The sequence below is a fragment of the Anabrus simplex genome, chromosome 2 (genome assembly GCF_040414725.1).
Source record: "Anabrus simplex isolate iqAnaSimp1 chromosome 2, ASM4041472v1, whole genome shotgun sequence".
NCBI lineage: Eukaryota > Metazoa > Arthropoda > Insecta > Orthoptera > Tettigoniidae > Anabrus > Anabrus simplex.
Window position 1 is genome coordinate 374,841,936 of NC_090266.1, and position 20,250 is coordinate 374,862,185.

General features: G+C 37.1%; 1 protein-coding gene across 1 annotated transcript in view; it reads right to left on the reverse strand.

Moving 5' to 3' along the window:
• LOC136863553 (uncharacterized) overlaps positions 1-20,250 on the reverse strand; it is a 452,780-nt gene that overhangs the window by 124,874 nt on the left and 307,656 nt on the right. Inside the window, exons 15-16 of the mRNA XM_067139933.2 lie at positions 12,907-13,123; positions 7,144-7,342 (exon numbers count right to left, since the gene is read on the reverse strand). Of these exons, the coding sequence (XP_066996034.2) occupies positions 7,144-7,342; positions 12,907-13,123 (416 nt within the window). The remainder of the gene's footprint in view (positions 1-7,143; positions 7,343-12,906; positions 13,124-20,250) is intronic.

Here is a 20,250-nt window from a genome sequence, read left to right on the forward strand (position 1 = left end):
TCCAATTTCTTCATGATCACAAGTAGATTATGTCAGTCTCAGCAAAGAACCCAGGATACTCCCCTCAGTGCCATATAGTTTACATTGAGTTTTGCTTTATTAGAAGTGTTGACAGCTCTGACACAAGCTGTGCTCGTTCACTAAGTTAGCCAGCAACTATAGGACTTTTAGAGGGAAATGTAGGCGTGCGCGCGTCTCTCTCTCTCTCTCTTTTTCTTGTGTAGTGCAATTGAAATTACAAAACATAAATAGTAAACTGCAAGTCTTTAAAAACAGTAAGTGTCAGAATTCTGTGAAAACAAATTCCCAACTGGTGGAACTGTATTTTTCTCTAAAGTGTGTAAGATTCAGGTCACTACAAATGAATGGTACACCATGCATGTTGGATGCGAAAAACTTTCGTTGAGCTGTTGACAATGTGAAGAAAAGGAAAGTGTCCAAATTACTGTTAAAAGAAACGGCTTCGACATCAAGTAACACGTAAACTTCCTTTTATGAAGAATAAAGTGGATAGTCCGCTAGTGTCAACATTAAGATAGCAATAGTAAATCTTATGACCCAGACAGGAAAGGCGGAGGAAGTCTTAGATTTCATGGAGAAGGAGAAGGTGGAATTGATGGGGCTGAGTGAAGTGAAATTGAAAGGTAACGGAAGAAATTGAGGAAAGGATACACATTGTACTGGAGTGGTGGCCAAAAGGCAATAAACGGAGTGAGATTAATTATTTCAAAGCAATTGGAGAAGTATGTTGAAGTGATAGAATGTGTGAGTGACAGAATAATGAAGATTAGACTAAAGATGAAGAATGAAGTGATGGACTTCATATAAGTGTAAGATATTGAAGGATTCTTGGAGAGATTAGACAGAAATTTCAGGTATGGAAGTGATTATTATGGGAGATCTGAATGCACAGATCAGAAATGAGAGACAAGGAAAGGAAGAAGTCATTGGCCAGATGGATATGGGAAAAAAAGGATTATGAAGGAGAGGAACTAGTGGACTTCTGTGAAAGGAATGGACTTATAGTGGGGAATACATGGTTTCGAAAGAAAAACAGCAGGAAAATTAAGAGATATGGGTGGGGTGACATAAGAACAAAATCAGTAATCGACTACTTTTTGGTTGAAAGGACAAATCGCAGGAAGTTGATGGATGTGGCAGCTTTACCAGGAGAAGCATTTGATAGGGACCATAGAGTTGTGGTGGCAAAATTACAGTTGGAAAAAATGGAAAACTAAAAGAGATAAAAGAAAGCAAAATAAAAGTATGGAAATTGAAAGACAAAAATGTACAGGAAGATTTCCAGGAGAGATTGAAGCAACAAATCCCAGTTACTGAAGTGGAAAATAAGAGGAGTAGGCCAATTTTAAAAAGGCATTTGTTAGTGCAGCAGAGAGTGCTTGTGGCAGGACATCTACAAGAGTGAAAGAAAAGGAGACACTGTGGTGGAATGAGGAAGTGAGGAAAGTAATGAAAGAAAAGAAGCCAGCGTGGCAAGAATGGAACCGAGATCAAACAGAAGAAAGCAAAAGAAAGTATCTCAACAGTAAAGGGAGATGTAAAAAGGTGGTAAGAGAAGAAAAGAAGAGGAGTTGGGAAGAAATTACACAAAAAATGGAAGTGGATGTAAGTGGCAATAAAAGGATGCTGTATGGACTTACAAGTAAGAGGACAGAAAGAATTACCACAAAGCTGGTGAAAAAGGAAGATTGGGAACTGTTAGCACACCTAGAAGAGATAAAGAGAAGATGGAAGGAGCATTTTGATAAGCTATTGAATGTGAACAACTATACAAGGGATACGAAGCAATACAGTGTGAGGACTGAACAACAGAGGATAATATAACAATGCGGGGGGTAGAGTTAGGGGTATAAAAGATGAAGATGAGAAAAGCGACAGGGATGGATGAAATCAGTGTGGAAATGATAAAGGCTGCTGGACCTGTTGGTATGCAATGGTTGTACTGACTACTAAAGTGTATGTGGAAACACAAATGTGTACCAGAATACTGGAAAAAAAGGTATAATAATACCAGTGTTTAAGAAAGGGGACAAGAAAGTTTGTGATAACTATAGAGGAATCACACTTATATTGCAGGTAGTTAAAATACTGGAAAGGATATTAGAAATATGAATGAGAAGGAAGATTGAAGGAGAGTTACAAGAAGAACAATATGGCTTCAGGAGTGGAAGATCTACAGTGGACTCAATCTTTAGCAAGAGACAGCTGATGGAAAAGAACTGGGAATATGGAAAGGATCTGGTCATGACTTTCATAGATATAGAAAAGGCATATGATAGTGTTCCTAGAGAGAAGGTTTGGGAAACCATGGTTATAAAGAGACTCGGAAGAGAAATGTTAGAAATGGTGTAAGCAATGTACAACAACTGTGTTAGCAGAGTACTGACTCCAGTTGGAAAGACAGAATGGTTTAGGATTAACACTGGACTAAGACAGGGGAGTGTGCTGTCACCTCTTTTGTTTATTATGGTCATGGACAAAATTGTAAAGGAAACAAAGGAACCCTATCAAGATAAAGAGGTGAAGATACTGCTGTTTGCAGATGATGATGATGATGATGTGATCTGGGGGAAAGGACAGCAAAGAAGTGCAACAACTAGATTTTGTGAACGAAAAAATTGAGAAGTATGGCATGAAAATCAGTACAGAAAAAAGCAAGACTATGGTGATGTCGAGAGGCAAAAGGTGAGTAAAGGGCACTGTGAAAATTGGAAGTCAAGAGTCTGGAAACTGTGGACAGCTTTAAATACCCAGGAAGTGAATTAATGCAAAATGCTAGGGTGGACATGGAAATAAGCAGGAGGGTACAGCAGAGTAATGCATTCTGCCAAAGTGTAGAAAACTTGTTTAGAGCAAAGAAGTACCAAGGAAAAGTAAAGAGATGATGTACAAAATGTACTATGTATCCATGCTGACTTATGCAGCTGAGACTTTGACTAGCAGGCAGGGGAGTAGAATTCAAGCCAGTGAGGTGAAATTTTTAAGTATGATAGGAAAGACAAGGAAAGACAAGAGTGAGAAATGAAGATGTTAGGAACACAGTTGGGATATGAAAGCTAAATGAGAGAGTTGAAAAGAATAAACTAAGGTGGTTTCGACATGTAAAGAGGATGGAGGAGAATAGAATTACAAGTCAGATGCTGGAGGCAAAGTGTAAGGCCAAGAGAGCAAGAGGAAGACCTAGAACAAGATGGATTGTATCAGTGAAGAGTGGCATAAGAAGACAAAATTTAGACTGGGACAAGATCATGGAAGAGGAATGGTGGAAGGAAAGAGGAAGATGGAGAAGTACCATAAATACCCCGACCCGGCAGGAGCTGGATAAGGGGAAATAATGATGATGATAAGTTTGTTAGTACAAATATTCTGCCAGGAAAACCAAGCAATCCTAAATTAAGTGATTTCCTTGAATGTCACACTGGTTATACAATTCCAGATGAATCAAGTTTGCATAAATCTACTTATCACAATGTTATGAAGACACATTAAACTGAATACGCGAATATGTGAATGAGAAAAAAAAAAAAGACATATCATTTACAGATTCAGAGGAACGTTATGTAGGTAATGAAGTGAGAGGGACCCTACAAACTAATAATCCTGGACAAACTTTTCTTCTGCCCTCAGAGGTTTTGGAGGTGGTTAACCACACTGTTCGATAAATCCATGTGTATAATACATGTGGAATACATGAGAATGAGCTCCTCTTCCTAACAGATGCAGTTCCTTACATGGCAAGGGCAGCAAAATCTATCAGATAATTTTACATGTTACTCGTCTGGCCCAGGCTTTTCATCCAAATGCAGAAAAGGTCTGATCAAAATTTTCTGAAGTAGATAGTTTCCACAGTAAAGAAAGTCTTTGTCAAAGCACCGAACTAAGTAATTCAAAAACAAGACCAGGTGTACTTTTACCCCCAGCACCAGTTTTAATACACTGGGGTACCTGGTTGACTACATGCACGTACAATTGGATGGTGTTATGCATCAACTGACCAAGCGCCAAAATCGATTTTTTTAGATTATTGCACCATCTGGTAGCGAAAGGTGTAAACTTTACATAGGTTATGGTTCGGACTTTTATTCTCAATATGATTTCGCAGGAAATGCATTTTGACCAAACGCCAACCTCACAATCATTAAATTGAAGTTTTGCATCAAGTGACCAACCACCATTTCTGAGTCTGAATTACGCATCAAATGACCACACGACACGCGTGCAGTCACTTGGTCGTATGATGCTAAATGTGGATTCCCGTGTCGCAGATTCACGAGCAGGTTTTCTTCCTTGTTACACAGCTTTCGAATTTGCATTGTTTCTCCGCAATGTGTCATCATTGTAGTTAACCTACTCTTTCTCTATTCACTGAAATCCGTCATTGTGGTAATAAGTACTTAAGTCTAAGAACATAGCAATGGATCGTTATCCTCATATATCACGGTCTGAGCGAATTCTCTTGTTAGAATCAGATGCTTCAATAATCTTCTGTTAATTCACAAATCAGAGCTTATATGTATTGTTTTATGTATTTAAAATACGTTCCTATCTTAGGAGTCCAAATATATTTTAGAGGGTTCCATCACACCTGCAAACGCTACGCCCATTTCAATAAACGCAGATCACTGGCAGTCGACGAACAGCTTCATAACGCTGAGTTCATTGACAGATGACCGAAATTCTTTGGTTACATTATGCGAATTTGTGGTAAGTTGATGTGGCCCGTTACCATTACACCTATTAGATATCATATGTCACGATACAATATCCTGTTAAACACACTTGTAAATTTTTTTTAAATGTAGTACTTAATCGTTCAGCATAAATACATGCTATATCAGATTACTGTTGACAAGAGATAAAATAAAAACAACCAAACAAACTACAAACAAAAATCTTAGTACATAACAAAACACGGCAAAAATAATCACTTACTAAGGACGAGATTTGAAGTCGACCTCCTGCAGGCCCTTCTGTAACTAGAATAAGTGAGGAGAGTTTGTAATAAAGTGCTGGAAAAGATACACACACGGATAATAAAATTTAAAAAAATAAAAATCAATTGGTCACTAACACAAAGAGATGTTCCAGTTTTTCTAGGCAAGGTAACTCTTATTTTCTTGGTAATGCTTGTTATACTAATATTTCATTGAGAAGTAAATGGGCAGTTGAATAAAAGAAGCACTAAGCATCAATAGCACTCGAGTGGAAATTCGTTCACGTTGATGTATTTTATTTTTGATAAACACAAACATTCACTGTTCATGTTCAGATTCTTCTCTTGGCGAAAGTAAAAGATCTTGAGGAAGTCTACTTTTAATCCGTCGTGGAAGTGTGGATCGTTTTCCAAGGGCGAAGAACACAGCACCAGGCACATTTTGGAGTTTCTTGAAGAACGTCTTGGCGTGCATTGAAATCACGTGTTCCAAAGTGTCTAACTGAAGTTCACGATGTAACTGTTTGTTTCGGACGTACCAAGGAGCGTTGGTGATGATACGGAGAACTTTGTTTTGGAATGATTGCAGGCGTCTGATAGTGGTTCGAGCCGCCCCTCCCCAGACTGGACGACCTGCGCTCCCTCATGAAGCGAATTCCCAACGATGCTAAGCCTTTCTATAAGGACCTGTTTAGTGAACCTGGAATAGACGATGATATAGATGGGTCTGATTGTGGAAATATGGATTTTGAACTCGAAAATTCTTAAAATCCTGCATTATGTTACACCAGTGTAATTTCTATACTATATTCTAAAATTCATGTTTTTCTATGTCATGTTGTATTCTGTTATGTATAACTTAATCCTGAACTTAAATAAGGAATAACATTAGTTAACAAGTATCATATTTTACACTGCACTGAATTTTTGAAAGTCCATTCGATCACTAAATGACAGTTTTATTTGTTGGTCAAGTGATGCTAAACAAAAAACTAAGGTAACCGCAATAAAGCATCAAGTGACCAAGCGCCATTATCTCAGATTACGACAATATACTTCAAATATCCCTAAATTTTATACATTAAGAAGAAAATTTATGTTTCTGTCTTCATTTTGGTATAGAATACCTCACATTTAACAGAAAATGTGAATTAATACAAAGGATTTTGCGTTTGTGTCAATATCTCAAAATCTACTTTTGGCGCTTGGTCAAGTGATGCATAACACCATCCAATTGTGACAATTTTCAGATAGTGAGATAAGTAGTGAACAGCATTTAACAGCATTTGATTTCTGATCCTCAAATGGAAGGTAAATTGACTTGTTAAATATTTTTTCTTGAAACCTTAACTTGTTAGAAGAAAGTGGCATGGTACTGGACAAGTCAAAAGAGTTAGCCAGGGATGCTGAAGATTGTATACAAAATGTAAGAGATGAGACTTGGGGACACAGTCAAACAGAAAATAAGGCTTGTAGTGGATAAAAAAGGGTATCAGACAGTGTGCCAAATAGGCAGTAATTTGTCACGAGAAAACTTCAGAATTGATATTTCTGAAGAGGATTTAAGAGCAAGTGACACAGTGTATTTCAAATGTGCTCCCATTTACATCAGTGGAAGTAGAAAGAAATTTCTGAAAGTACAAAATAGTATTAGCTGATAACTGCCATTCCTTCGCTTTCGATAACTTGAGGATAACTATGGTGGTTTATTGCAATGCCAGATTTTTTCATATTATTTTAGTAGAAATGAAAATAACAAAGTGATAATCGTCAATTTATTGATTAATAGGTCAGTAGTAACACGCTAATTCTATACAGAGAATGTCTTTTTTACAGTACAATTCTTCAAACCACTATTCATTATTTGTCTAAGACACTTATTATGAAACTGATCATTTTTATTATTTTTTTTACATTTGCAACCATTCAAAGAGAATTCTGGGGCATTTTATAAGGTTTTTTAAATACATTTTAGGTCGTCAACATCCGTGCTCTATTAATGGCTGAGATGATGCTTGGCTGACATTTAAAATAAATCCAAAATACATGTTACACATTATTAACATTCAAGAAATCACAACATAGGTAGATGTAATTAGACTACGCCAAAATTATAAAAGTACTCAAACATTATTTTTAACCAACATGTCATACTTTTATGACAAATATATTTTAAAGCTTCTGCTTACCTGTACACTCTGCACACTGCTTGTGTGTCATGGCATGGATTCCATGATGCATCAAACACAACAACACGATTTGCACCCACCAGGTTAATTCCCAATGAGCCAGCTCGTGTTGATACCAAGAATAAGTGAATGTTAGGATTTGAATTGTATTCATTAATTAACTTCTCACGTTCTAGGGCACTAGTGCTTCCATCCAAGCCTGTAACACAAAATCATGCCCCTTCAACATTTGCAAAGTACTGAAAGGGATTTATGTTACTGCGATATGCTAAAATTCACTGAATACTGCAGGAACTATCTTGTACCAGTTTTCACTTATGTTTCAAATTTGACACAGTTGCACCTCATGGATGTAACTTAACATAATGAAATGTTCACAGTCTGTTTCACAATTCCTACTAGAAACTTCCAAGGCCTGTAAAGGAGTCTGAAGAGAGAAAGTTTCAAAATAGGAACGATGTCCAGAAATGTGCCATCAAGGGATTGAATCTCGCACTTCTGGTTAAAGAACGTTAATGATGTAAATTTTAACAGGAAACAGGTTCCTGTTAATTCTGCATGGAAAGGATGTTTCATGAACTATCATGCTGTATATCATAAAACAGGTGACATTTTTGTTTTACAGTTCCCCTGTTGGTACAGATCTTTTTTAAAATTTATGTTAAACTGAATTAGTTTTGCCAGATTGAAGAACCCCAGTTATTACCAATTTTGTATATTTTTATACCACTCCACTAAGGTGGTCCTACCACAGAATTTGTCAAGCGTGCTCTTATTAATGCTGGCAGCAAGACAACTTGCCACGACATAGCCATTTCTTTCTATTCTCAGGTACGTAACAGTGGCATAAACCTTTGAACATGCATTGCAGGAAGTGCAGGTAGTACAGTTTATGTTTTTCGTAGCTGTACTTACCACTTTCAATTTCTTTTTTGGCCAAAATATGGAGTTCATCGATCCATTTTAAAAATCCTTCTTTGAGTTCATTAGTGACCTTAATATCCCAATTAATTACCAACTGCCTGGTTCTTTAGAACAGTACCTTAGGACATACTATCACAGGTGAGGTAGCACCAACAAGGTCAAAAGGCCTGTTGACAGTATTGTCCTCTTTATGACAAACTTCATGTTGATCCATTCTGATCCACGATAAATTAAGCTGCAGGGCACCACTTTCTGTGTCCCATACGACTCTGGAACAGGACGAGGAGCTCTAATCTTTTTCACTCAAAAAAGTCTCCCACCCTCTTAATTCAAAACGTCCTTTGTTCATAAATTAAGTGGTTTCTGAAGCTGTCATAGCTCATCCTCAAGAGATTTTACGTTACAGCATTACCTAGTAGAATCTTCTGATCAGTTGTTACACCCCATCACGATCATCCAAATCAGTTCTAGTATGGGACCCAATGATGGCTCCCAACAAGGAAAGGCTATAAGCAACCCCTAACATAACCCTGGTGTGATGAAACCTCTTTATCAAATTCAGTCTTTTATCCCACCAGAGAAAACATAGGAAATTCCTTTTTTTTTTAGGCCTGCTATTACTCCAAACTTCTTTTCCCTAAACTTTAGCAAGACCACTGGGATCACCTTAATCACTTTAATACCACTATCAAGGCACTCATTTAGAGAACACTGATTATGAGATTTATCAGAAGCATCAAACACAGGTCAGATCCAAGTTGTACTGCTTGCACTACAGGTCTGTGTGGTAAAATATATGCATAACGTGTTTCTTCTGTAGGAACTCCTCAATAATCCCTTCACTCGTCCATTGTTGTAGGATTTCTTCATAGTGCATAAAAAGATCATATGACAAGCTTCTTTGAATGTTTCTGTAGCCTTTTCATTGCAAGGTCCTTAATAATAATACCAATATACATGCTCTCATAGTGCATTGGCACTGCCGGTGACTACAATTAGCCTACGTAGTGACCTCTACGGTATGCACTGGCCATGCGTCTTGGTAGGTGTGCTAGGTACCAACTGATGCTCCCAGCCTAGCACACGGGGGCCGAAATGCTGGCAACCAGGAATGAGTTAGCCGGAAAATTTATAATGTCCAATAACGGACCATTTATATTGGTATTATAAATTTACTCATTCGGAACAAATATTTCAGATTCCCTATGGGAATCAACATCTGTATCATCTGAAGGTCCTTATTGTTGGGAAGAGATGGGTGTCCTTCAAGTCAAGGTAAACAAACTTCATACCATCCCGGATAATTGATTTTTAAAGTTTCCAGAAAATGCTGCCTAGTTGAGAATTCTTGTTCAAACCTTGACTCCTCTTCAGCTGCCTCAGTGATCCTAATCAAATCCAGCCTCCACAGAACGGAAACATCAGCTTCCTTAGTGAACACTGACGTCAACATCATGGCCGTATTCGGATAATTAATCTCTCTCTGAGAGACTTTTCACATCCAACCCAGGCAGGTTTCAAGTGTAACAAGTCCTGATACTAAGTGTTCACAATTACCAGTTATTGGCTCATCAGTGTAGCCAACATCCATCAGTGAAATGTTTCTCTTCTTCAGTTCTGTCATCCAAAGTCCATTTTCAACTGAGGAAACCCCTGGACCATATAACAGGCTGATCTAAAATCATAAAGTTACAAGAAAACTTCCATCAAGGTTACTTAACCTTATCTCTTAACAAAGATGTTTACAATATTAGTATTTATTACCATCAATTATTACCATTAATTCTGCAGCTCTTTCTTCCAGTATACTAAACGACACTTTCACAGCAATTTTAACAATCACAGATGCCATGGTGGTCGATCCAGCTGTCCATTTGGAGATAGATGAACAAGCCAATGAGGTTGACTTTGAAAAGAGGAACATCTACAAAGCATGTATCCCATACCTCAGTAAACACTATAACTTCCATCCAGATAGATGGTCTGTAATAGGCAGAGGCAGTGTAACCTAGTACACATGGAGTCTCATGAAGGGGTTGGGTATTCATCACCCTACTTTACAGAACATCACAGTAAATATCATAAAAGACTGCGTCAACATCCTAAATCACCATCTCTATCATACATAAGTCACAAAAAATTTAAAGATTCTGATTTGTGCTACTCACATTGTTGTGGGTCATGTTATTCTATAGAAGTGGTATGTACCTTTCCAATAATTTTACTTTCATATAGAATTCAATTTTTCTTGTATATAAAAAATGCAGGCTTGTTATGATCACCAGCACTTTACATTGTATGATTAACTCACATCAGCAGGTTTCATTTCAAGTATTTGATAAACACATCAAGGAACTACATTCAATAAATTTAAAATTCAACCACAATGACTTCAACGTTATTTACTTGAAGAGACCTGGCATTTCAATGACAGGAGGGAAAAAAGAAACTCAAAGTGCAAAAAAAAAATATTCATGATAGCATTTCCTTGATAACATTACAACTACCATGACTAACTCGCCAAAAATCTCACAAATTATCTCATATGTTTGAAAAATGAGTTATCATAAAGAGCAATTTAAATTACTTTAATTCTCTTCTTCCTATATTGTGTTAAGATATGTATTTGACTGCAATGAATTTTGTAAACAATTTTTAAGCTATACAAAATACAAAAAGGTAGTCATACACAATTTCAGTTTTGTAAAACATGACAGAATGATCAGTCATTAGTCATGACTGATGGTTGAAACCGATTAATCCTTAATCATCAATCATGATTACATTTTTAGGTGGCTTGGTAACATTTTTTTAGAACCTAAAGTCACAGTATATTTACACAGAAGGTCCTAGCAATGTTGTTGGGAAGGTACTGAATCTGGCAAGTAGAACTACTGAATTGCAAAACACCTAATTCTCTTGCATGCATTAATTAAAAATGTGTACATTTCTAAAGACAGAAGGAAAAGTACAATGGTATACATATTTAACATATGATATAAACTGGAAATTGCCCGACTCTTGCTGAATGTTCAGCATTGAGGCCTTTGGTTCAGAGGGTCCCGGGTTCCATTCCTGACTGGTTCAGAGATTTTAATGGCCTCTGATTAATTCTTCTGGCCTGGGAGCTGTGTGTGTGTGTTTGTACCAACACTTTCCTCTTCATATTCAGACAACACACTACACTACCAACCACCACAGAAACATGCAACAGTGATTACAACCTTCTGTATAGGGCTGGCATCAGGACGGGCATCCAGCCATAAAGAAGGGCCAAATACATATGTGACACAGCTTGCACCCGCGACACCACAGGTGTGGGAAAAAGCGGTAGAAAAAAAATATGATATACTGAAAATTGGCCAATCGCTATTCGCCAGAGTGCTGTTCAATGACATTATTCCCTTGTTCTTGCAAGACTGTGTGATATAGGAAATATCAAGCTCAGTATAATACCACAATAAAGAAACACATAACTCACTGTCATATGAACCAACATGAGAAATGATGCAGTTGAACATGCATTCAGACATCACAAAGCTGATGTGCTGTCTACCACGCACCAGACCTATCCTCATTAATATTGAAAATGAAATGAAATAGAAGCATTCCAATACTTCAATTGCAAAGGAAGAAGACCTTACTCCCACTACACAGAAATAGGCTGGAAAGCAACACCTTCCTAAGCCCATTAGTTGGATGTCTGTTGCACGTAAACAGACTGAATATCATTTCTCAGGATATCTGAAGGAAAAATGAGAGAAAATATTGTGGATCAAGAACAGGCAACATGATTGTTGAATGTGTCAGGTGAAAATAACAAACTACAAACTAGACTGTAATAGATCAGGATTACTATTACAGCTGTTGAACTTTTCATTATTCTCAAATTTATCATTCAGGGTTTTCAGTATTTTCCACAATTTGTGAATGAGACTTTGTATGGAACGGTTTTCTCTTTCTAAACTTTAGAGGTATAGTATAGCATTTTCACAACATAAATTTAAAAAAGATTGATCAGTGCATTCCACGTTAATCATGCACGCGCTGCCCTCATTCAATGCATGGCACATGACTACTGCTGTATTTGTATTTACTGTACAGTGCTCAGTAAATAAATACAATTTTGATATGACTAATGCATATTCCATAAGGATTTTGTAGACAAAACCTTAAGGTATTTGTGCATATTCTAAGAGACTATAGTGTAAAGCTACTGATGATTCATAAGAATGTAAACATTTCAATTGTTAAAATAAATTGTATGTACAGATACTGAGTAAAGTTTGATTGTATTAATGGATGCATTTAAATCTATAAAATGTGCTACAGAACAAATCAAAATATAATTAAATTTGAAGTCAACAACGAGATGAACCTAAGAATTTTTAAACTCTTGATGATGGGTGAAAATAAAAAAAGTATGTGGTCATCTATTTTCATGTTATACCAAACAGGATTGGTTAAGTAATTTATAAAAATACTAGTAAGGTAGTATGTAACAATGTCAGTTATACTGTTGGTTTAAAATCTATTTAGGTATGAGTAAGTTGTGTTGATATTATTATAATTTAAATATTCTTAAGGTAAAAGTGAGCACTGTTAGAAAATATTGCCTTGACTGTAACAACTACGTTCTTAGCCAAACAAATAAATATGCAGAACACTAGTTTTTATTCAAATATAAAATCACAATATAAATGAATGCTTCTAAAGTTTAACCGAAAACAGGTTAATCAGTACAAAATAAAACATGCATAGAAAAATAAGTTTTCACTCTGGCAGGTTGAGGTACACTGAACAATAAATAGAAACAAAACGTAACAGGTAACTACTTACGGTAATAGTTCCAATTTCGCGCCCACTTTTCTTGTCTACCAGGAAGATTTGTTCGCTGCAAAAAATCTTCTATCAAGTTTAGGGTGAACAGTGACTGACTGAACACTAGAATCCTGTCACCCAAAGCCATAGATTCCTCCAGTATGCAGAAGAAAACAACCATCTTAGCAGAATTCTCGATGTTGCCTGGCACGTAATCCTTCAGAAGTTCTGTGGCCTGGATTGAAATAAAGTTTGAAATAGTAAATAATAATCTCCAGCTCTGTCTTGAACTACACTTTCATTAAATGCTAAGGTTTTCCATTTTCATTTAATTAAAGTCTGCTAAATAAGAAAATATATTATCTCCAAAATGTACTCTAGTGCAAAATGTAGATTGCTAACCTACGGCAAAAAGATAATGGATCATTCGTAACAGGAAATTTTTCCAGCATCTACACACACCAAATTGAGCAACATTCTTAAGTTACAACCTCCATTTTCAAGACAATGGATGACTGTAATGTATTTTGCACTCTATGTAGAAAGATTTTAGAAATACTTCATTATGGATTGTGTGGCACAGCTGATTAGGCGTTTACCTTCAGTAGCTATGGTGGTGGACAGAATCCCGATTGTTACCATCATGTTAAAGATCAGTCTTCATAACTGAGACTTTTAGCATTTAAATGTATTTTTACAGATGTCAAAAATATGTTCTTCACATAGCCATATATTCTCTATTTGTTTGCAAGATCTAGGCATAGAAATGAATGATCAAATTATGTCCAAAAATACCCATCTTCCCAATGTAAGGAAGGTCCGATAGATACTACGAGACAGAGAAGTTCAGTCATGGACGAAGTTGCCGCTCAAAGGAAAGGGCGTTGGATTCTTCCAGGAATACACGTCAGGGAACCAATGGATAAGAGATCACCAAGGCTTATCCTGTGCGGAATGGAGAGAGGCCATCAAGATGGCAGCGAATGTGTGCGCCGTTAGCTCCGTGCCACGAAGGTCCCAGGACAACACCCTCTGTCGGCGTTGCCACAGAGAGCACGAAACTCTTGCCCATGTCCTGGGAGCCTGCCCTCACGGGGAGGTATTGAGAAATTCCCGCCATCATACAATACGACACATTATTGCGACCTCGCTGAGGGATCACGGTTTCACGGTGCACGAAGAGGTCTCTGGCCTAGCTACCGATGGGAGTAACAGGCGTATTGACATGATAGCCTCTCAATCAGCTAGCAAGCAAGGACTAATCCTAGATCCCACGATACGCTTCGAGTCGCACGTTGGCCAGGCTGAAGAGGTGGACGCCGAAAAGAAGTCAATTTACCAGCCAACTGTGAACTAATATAAAGATAAATATCACCTAGACAATATTTCTGTCCATGGACTCATGATCGGAGCTCGAGGCACAATTCCTAAATTTATTGTACAGCTATGGGATTCTCTCGGTCTCAGCCGGACACGACTTCACAACATCGCTATCGCCGCAATACGAGGTTCAGTGACCATACTCCGTAATCATCTATATAACATCTGAAGAACCATATTGCAAATTTATTCCTGAGCCTTGTGGTGATTTTTCTACCTGGTCCACTAGCAAAGTCAAGAGTAACTTAGAAGACAAAATACTGTGTAGTCGACATACTTTGTCCTTGTGGCAGCCTCCGCATGGGGGAAGTTGTAACAATAAAAAATAGAAATGAAAGATCAAGTTGTACTGATAATGTCACCTCAAGGGGCCTACCTGAATGATTATGGTACTTTAAATATATACAGGGTCTTTCATATAAACCCAGACCGAGCGCATGGTATTTGTACTCTGCCTCAGCCGAACTAATGGTGTGCATGGCATTAAGCGTGTATAGAATCTTATATGAAATCCTACCTAATAAAAGATGCTGGAAGTGTCGTCCTTCCTAGTTTATACAGGCATTGCATCTGGTAACCACATTCTGGCTGACGCGAGCGAGTTCTGCCACTGCAATGTTTCTGATTTCATTTGTCATGTTTTCTTTCAGTTCCTTCAATGTGTGAGAATTTGTTCGATACACTTTTCTTTCAGTTAACCTAACAAGTAAAAATCACACACTGCATTTACTGTTGTTTTGAAAAAAAAAATAGGCTCAGTTATTTGTCCTTCACTTACAGCACACCAAACACCAATCTTCCTATCATTATCAAGAACTTCATAAACACAATTAAGATTTTCTGCACACCAATAGCGAGAGTTATGACTTTTCACACGACCATTAAGATGAAACCAGGCCTCATCTGAAAAGAACACAAGCTGTGGGTTGAATAAATGATCATTAAATGATGCAAGATACCACTCAAAATACCTCACTCTTGGGACTGGATCAGCAGGTTTTAAACAATGTTAAAACTGTTCACGTGCGCACATGTTTTTTTATTGAGCACTGAGCCAGTAGTTTCAAGTTATTTACAATTACATGTATCTGTGCTAGTGAAGGCGGCACACTTCACCAGGAAATTGCTGAACAAATTCATCGCGTGCCCGCAGAGCAGACTTGTACTTAAAACAACTTTTACATATGAAAATAACTGTCTCGCCATCTTAACAGCTGAGATTCAGACTAGCAAATGCTAGGCTGAACACTAGCAGGCTGCTTGCAAGGTCAAGAACTATGCGCACTTCTCCCGTACTGCTGCTTAAGTCTCGGAGAGTAAAAACAAAACAGGCTTCTCAGGGAATCCATCGTATGCCCTTAAGCAATGTACATGCCGATAGATTTGTGCATTGCAAGTGACTATTCTCATTTTAAAAACCTGTATTGAAGATCAAATGTAAGTAAAACCAATAAATTTATTGAATAGGTGGAATAATAAATTTCTTGTTTTTACTTAGATTTGCGCATGCCGCCTACTCCACAACTACTGTATATTCATATTTTAGAAAGAGTTATAAATTTGCTCAAGAGTTACAGGCTCTCTCCATTATGCTTTTAATGAAAACAAATATTTATTATTTCAAACCCCCGTTAGTAAGATATAGGTCTGGAAAGCTGATAATAAAAATACAAACTATGTTCAAAATACCAAAGTAATTATATACTGGCCAATCAAGGATATTAGGTGAAAAATTATTTTTTTAAACCTGACATTATAAAATTTTGAATGAGTGAAGAAGGAAGGAATTCTTGTTTACATATTGAGCAATTCAGTTATTCCATACAAATTGCAGCACAAACAACTTTAATTCTAACTGTAAATTTTGCATTATCTTACTATTTTCAGATCATTACATTTAATGCTCAAAGAAAGACACAAAGGTAAAATATGACATCTCATTTCTAAAATTTTACTGATCTCTAATGTAATAGAAGAGCAAAAGAGTTGAAAGAAAAAAAAAGAAAAAAGAGGGGGGGGCAATTAAATAGTCTGAAGAGGAGGGATGCATAAATTCAAAGAGGTACCATATTTTCCTCCTTAGCCCGCCTGGTGACCATGACAATTAAGGCATCAAGTCCATATGGTCTGATATCGTAGTTATTAGCCAGTTCAAGTTCTGTTGATCGAAAATATCTTCAACCATCAGAATGTTGGACAGCAGGGTAGGAGAGATGGTGGCATACAATTTCTAATCACTAGATTGTGTGCTAAAAGCCTGGAAATTCCAAGCCTTTCCGCAGTGTTCATATAAAGTGAGGGTATACGACACTGTTCATGGTGATTTGTCTGTCGCATGGCGAAGTTAAACTTTGAGCAGACCCATTGGTACTATTCGACAGGAGCAGGCTACATGCCAACAATAGTTTTCGTCCTTTCCCTTCCTATTATCATGTCATGTCATTCATTTCATCTCATTAACTACTCTGATGAAGTTAATGTCAGGAAGGGCATCCAGTCACAAAAACTTGCTACAAAGATTCATCCCACTTTATAACCGACCCTGTAGAAAAACGAGACAAGGGTTGGATGGGCAGACGTGTGTGCACACGCATGCACACATACATCCCCTATTGCTGCAGTGAAATCTGTTTATGTGAAGAATATACCAACGAGTCGAGCTCAACAGTTGTCAATAGCTTTTAGCTCATAACATAACAAGTTACCCTCACCATTGTCAAATGATTCCACTTCTGATCCAACATTCAACATATTAACTACATTCAACTGTCACATTGCCTTTTCGACCAGCATTCAATAAACCCATATTCTTAACGTTATAGCATTGTATCAAATGAGATGGTCCATAGAGGTCCAATATAAACATCGTATATTAACCTTCAACTACAACCTCGTACTTCATCAAAGTGAACCACAACTTCAACATATGCTATTGACTTTTATCTTACGTAAACAAATAATTACAGGTCACTTGACCATCTGTCAACATTATTTTATTCAGCATTATGTTTTAAAAAATACCATTTTGATCATCATTCTCGTCATTATCTAATTCTAACCGCTAGTCGGTCAACATCATTTTATAGCAATTTTACCATTTGTCTATAACAAACTGTTGCTTCACTCATTTTACTTACAATAGTAGTCTTCCAATGTCAATATTGCAAATACTTTCACCAATTGTCAACTTCTCACTCACAGCAATATCTTTTAAACCAACACTGTACTAGTCTTTACCATATGTTAATTTTTTTTTCATGTCTCTTCAAGGTTTTTTATAAATTAGTTTTATTTTATTTATATGTGAATCAAGTGCCTGATTTTATTTCAAGGTTAGACCCATGGCTGATGATGCCTGTATGTAAGGCGAAACATGTACCATTTTACTTAACATGTCTATGTAATTCAACAAAGACAAGATTTATTGTATTGATTAGGTGGTCAAATTAATAAATTAACTTACTGGCTAACTATGTCGAAAACTCCTCTGGTAAGCTTGCTAATTTCTGCAGATCCAGTAATCCACATCTGCGCTGTTCAGCAAATTTGTGAAATCTGGAGAGGAAACGTCGCTCTTACCAATGGATGTTGTAGTGGTTTGTGGATTTGGTAGTGTCCAATTTCCAGTGGTGTGGCAAACTGATTTTTGATGATTTCCTTTAGAGTTAGAGCACTGTGCTCTCCCTTTCTCACTGCATGTGCTGGAGCTGTGGCCATGACTAAGGCAAAGGAAACATCAGTTTGCAGCCTTCAGTTTAGCAATACAGCTATTTACATCTGGTCTAGTCCTGCAGTCCTGAGCCCAATGGCCTTGACCCTCACAGAAGACACAAAACGGTTCTGTAGGGCTTTACTCCCGCGCATGCTTCTTTACTTTGAAAGGACATGAAACGATGCAGTGGTAGAAGTAATGTCCGAGTTAATTAGTGTACAAACCATTATTCTCATCATTATTCCATATTGAAAAATAGCTTATCACAAAGTTTACCCAATGAGTAATTTTAATAGCACCTATTCAATACAATTTATTCCACTATTGTGTGGTCAAATACACATAGAAATTACCAGAATTTTAAAGGTACATATTTCGCCCACTATTTATTGGGCATCATCAGCCTCGTTCAATCTTAAAACACACACTGGTCTGAGGAATCTTAACAATTTACATAAAATGTATTGATGAACACTTACAGGGGTTGATACTGTGGTTGCATAATGATTACAGCACAAAAAATATTAAATAAAATAGATACATATACTAAAATCACTTTGAAAATTAAAACGTTCGTCTAAAAGTAATTGTCACACATTGTTTTTTAAAAATAATCCATGTCTGACACTGAAATGGATCTTTTTGATAAAAAGCTTGAACAATGTATATCATGCCTGGAGAACAGATCATCAAAACCAAGGCTTCACAGGACAAGAACAATACAGTTAAAAGATATAGTGTTATGATGAGGTTGAAGTCTAATATTTAAAATTAGGATGAAAATACGTAGTCGAATTGGAGGCTGTATAGATCAAGACATCTTGGAATGTTGGATAAAAATCGTAAGATGTCGAGAAGCGCTAAAAAACATCAAAGAATTTGTCGAAAACGCTGCTAAAATTATCCAAATAAAAGAAAGTAGGTCAAATGACAATTTCGTGTAACCAGAAAATGCCTCATGTAGACGTGGATGTCCGTAGTAAACAATGTTGTCATTTCATTCTCAAGATGTAACGTATGTCCTAATGTATCTGCAGCATTAGTCTGTTTGAAGTTCCTACTTCTAGTGTTGTATCGATACGGTATCATAGCCCCAAAGCACTAGTAGTAATCATCCTCAAGGTATGTTGAAATTTTCAATATTGTATCTAAATTTCTTAGAGTAACATTTAATGTAAACGAGTGCACCATAAAGCTGAGGGGATTTAAAAAGGCTGGGCTGGAGGTTTAAAGCACCTGCTGAGGAGCTAGTAGTGAACATGTTAATATCGCCTGCCATCTTACAGCGTATTGTAACAGAATATACTGTATTGTCTTGCACATTTGACTTCAGATAATATTCCTCTGGGTCACCCAGTGAACAACTCTGCTTACTTATTATTATTATTATTATTATTATTATTATTATTATTATTATTAATCATATACAGTCCTATCAGCACACTCTTGGACACTAAGGTCCATCATCAGTGTTAGAATTTAAATTTAACTCCACATGAGTGTGTCGTCAAAATTAGTTAAAATGAGTTTAAAATGTAGCCCTGTGGACATTAACATAGGAAGGGCTGGCTTTTCCTCGTGTTCAGGCTGTTGGTCGAGTACTGATTTTTAAATTTTTATTCTATGGGCTTTATGTCGCACCGACACAGATAGGTCTTATGGCGACGATGGGATAGGAAGGCCTAGGAGTTGGAAGGAAGCGGCCGTGGCCTTAATTAAGGTACAGCCCCAGCATTTGCCTGGTGTGAAAATGGGAAACCACGGTAAACCATCTTCAGGGCTGCCGATAGTGGGATTCGAACCTACTATCTCCCGGATGCAAGCCCACAGCCGCGCGCCTCTACACGCACGGCCAACTCGCCCGGTAAGAGTACTGATTTAACTCTGCTTATATCATATACAACATGTGGATGATGGATATATTATCCCCAGCCAAAATCGCAAGTAAGATTCTCCTATTGTAATTGTGATAGATTATCTCTTGTATTATTAATATGTACAAATTTCAAATGAAGTGAGTCCAGGATTACATATTTGTTGCTACAACACCCATTTCCACTTGGTATCGTGAACCTATAAACAACGAACCTCACATTACATATTCTAATTCATAGAAAAACACTTAGTTCAGATCCCACGTAGTGGTTTACTATAAAACAAATAATGTTAATACTGCAATTATCAACTGCTGGATCCAATGGGCAAGGATATAACAAGTACTTAATTAGCAGTGACCAGCAGCAATGTGACTGGCCTCCAAAGTGAACAAT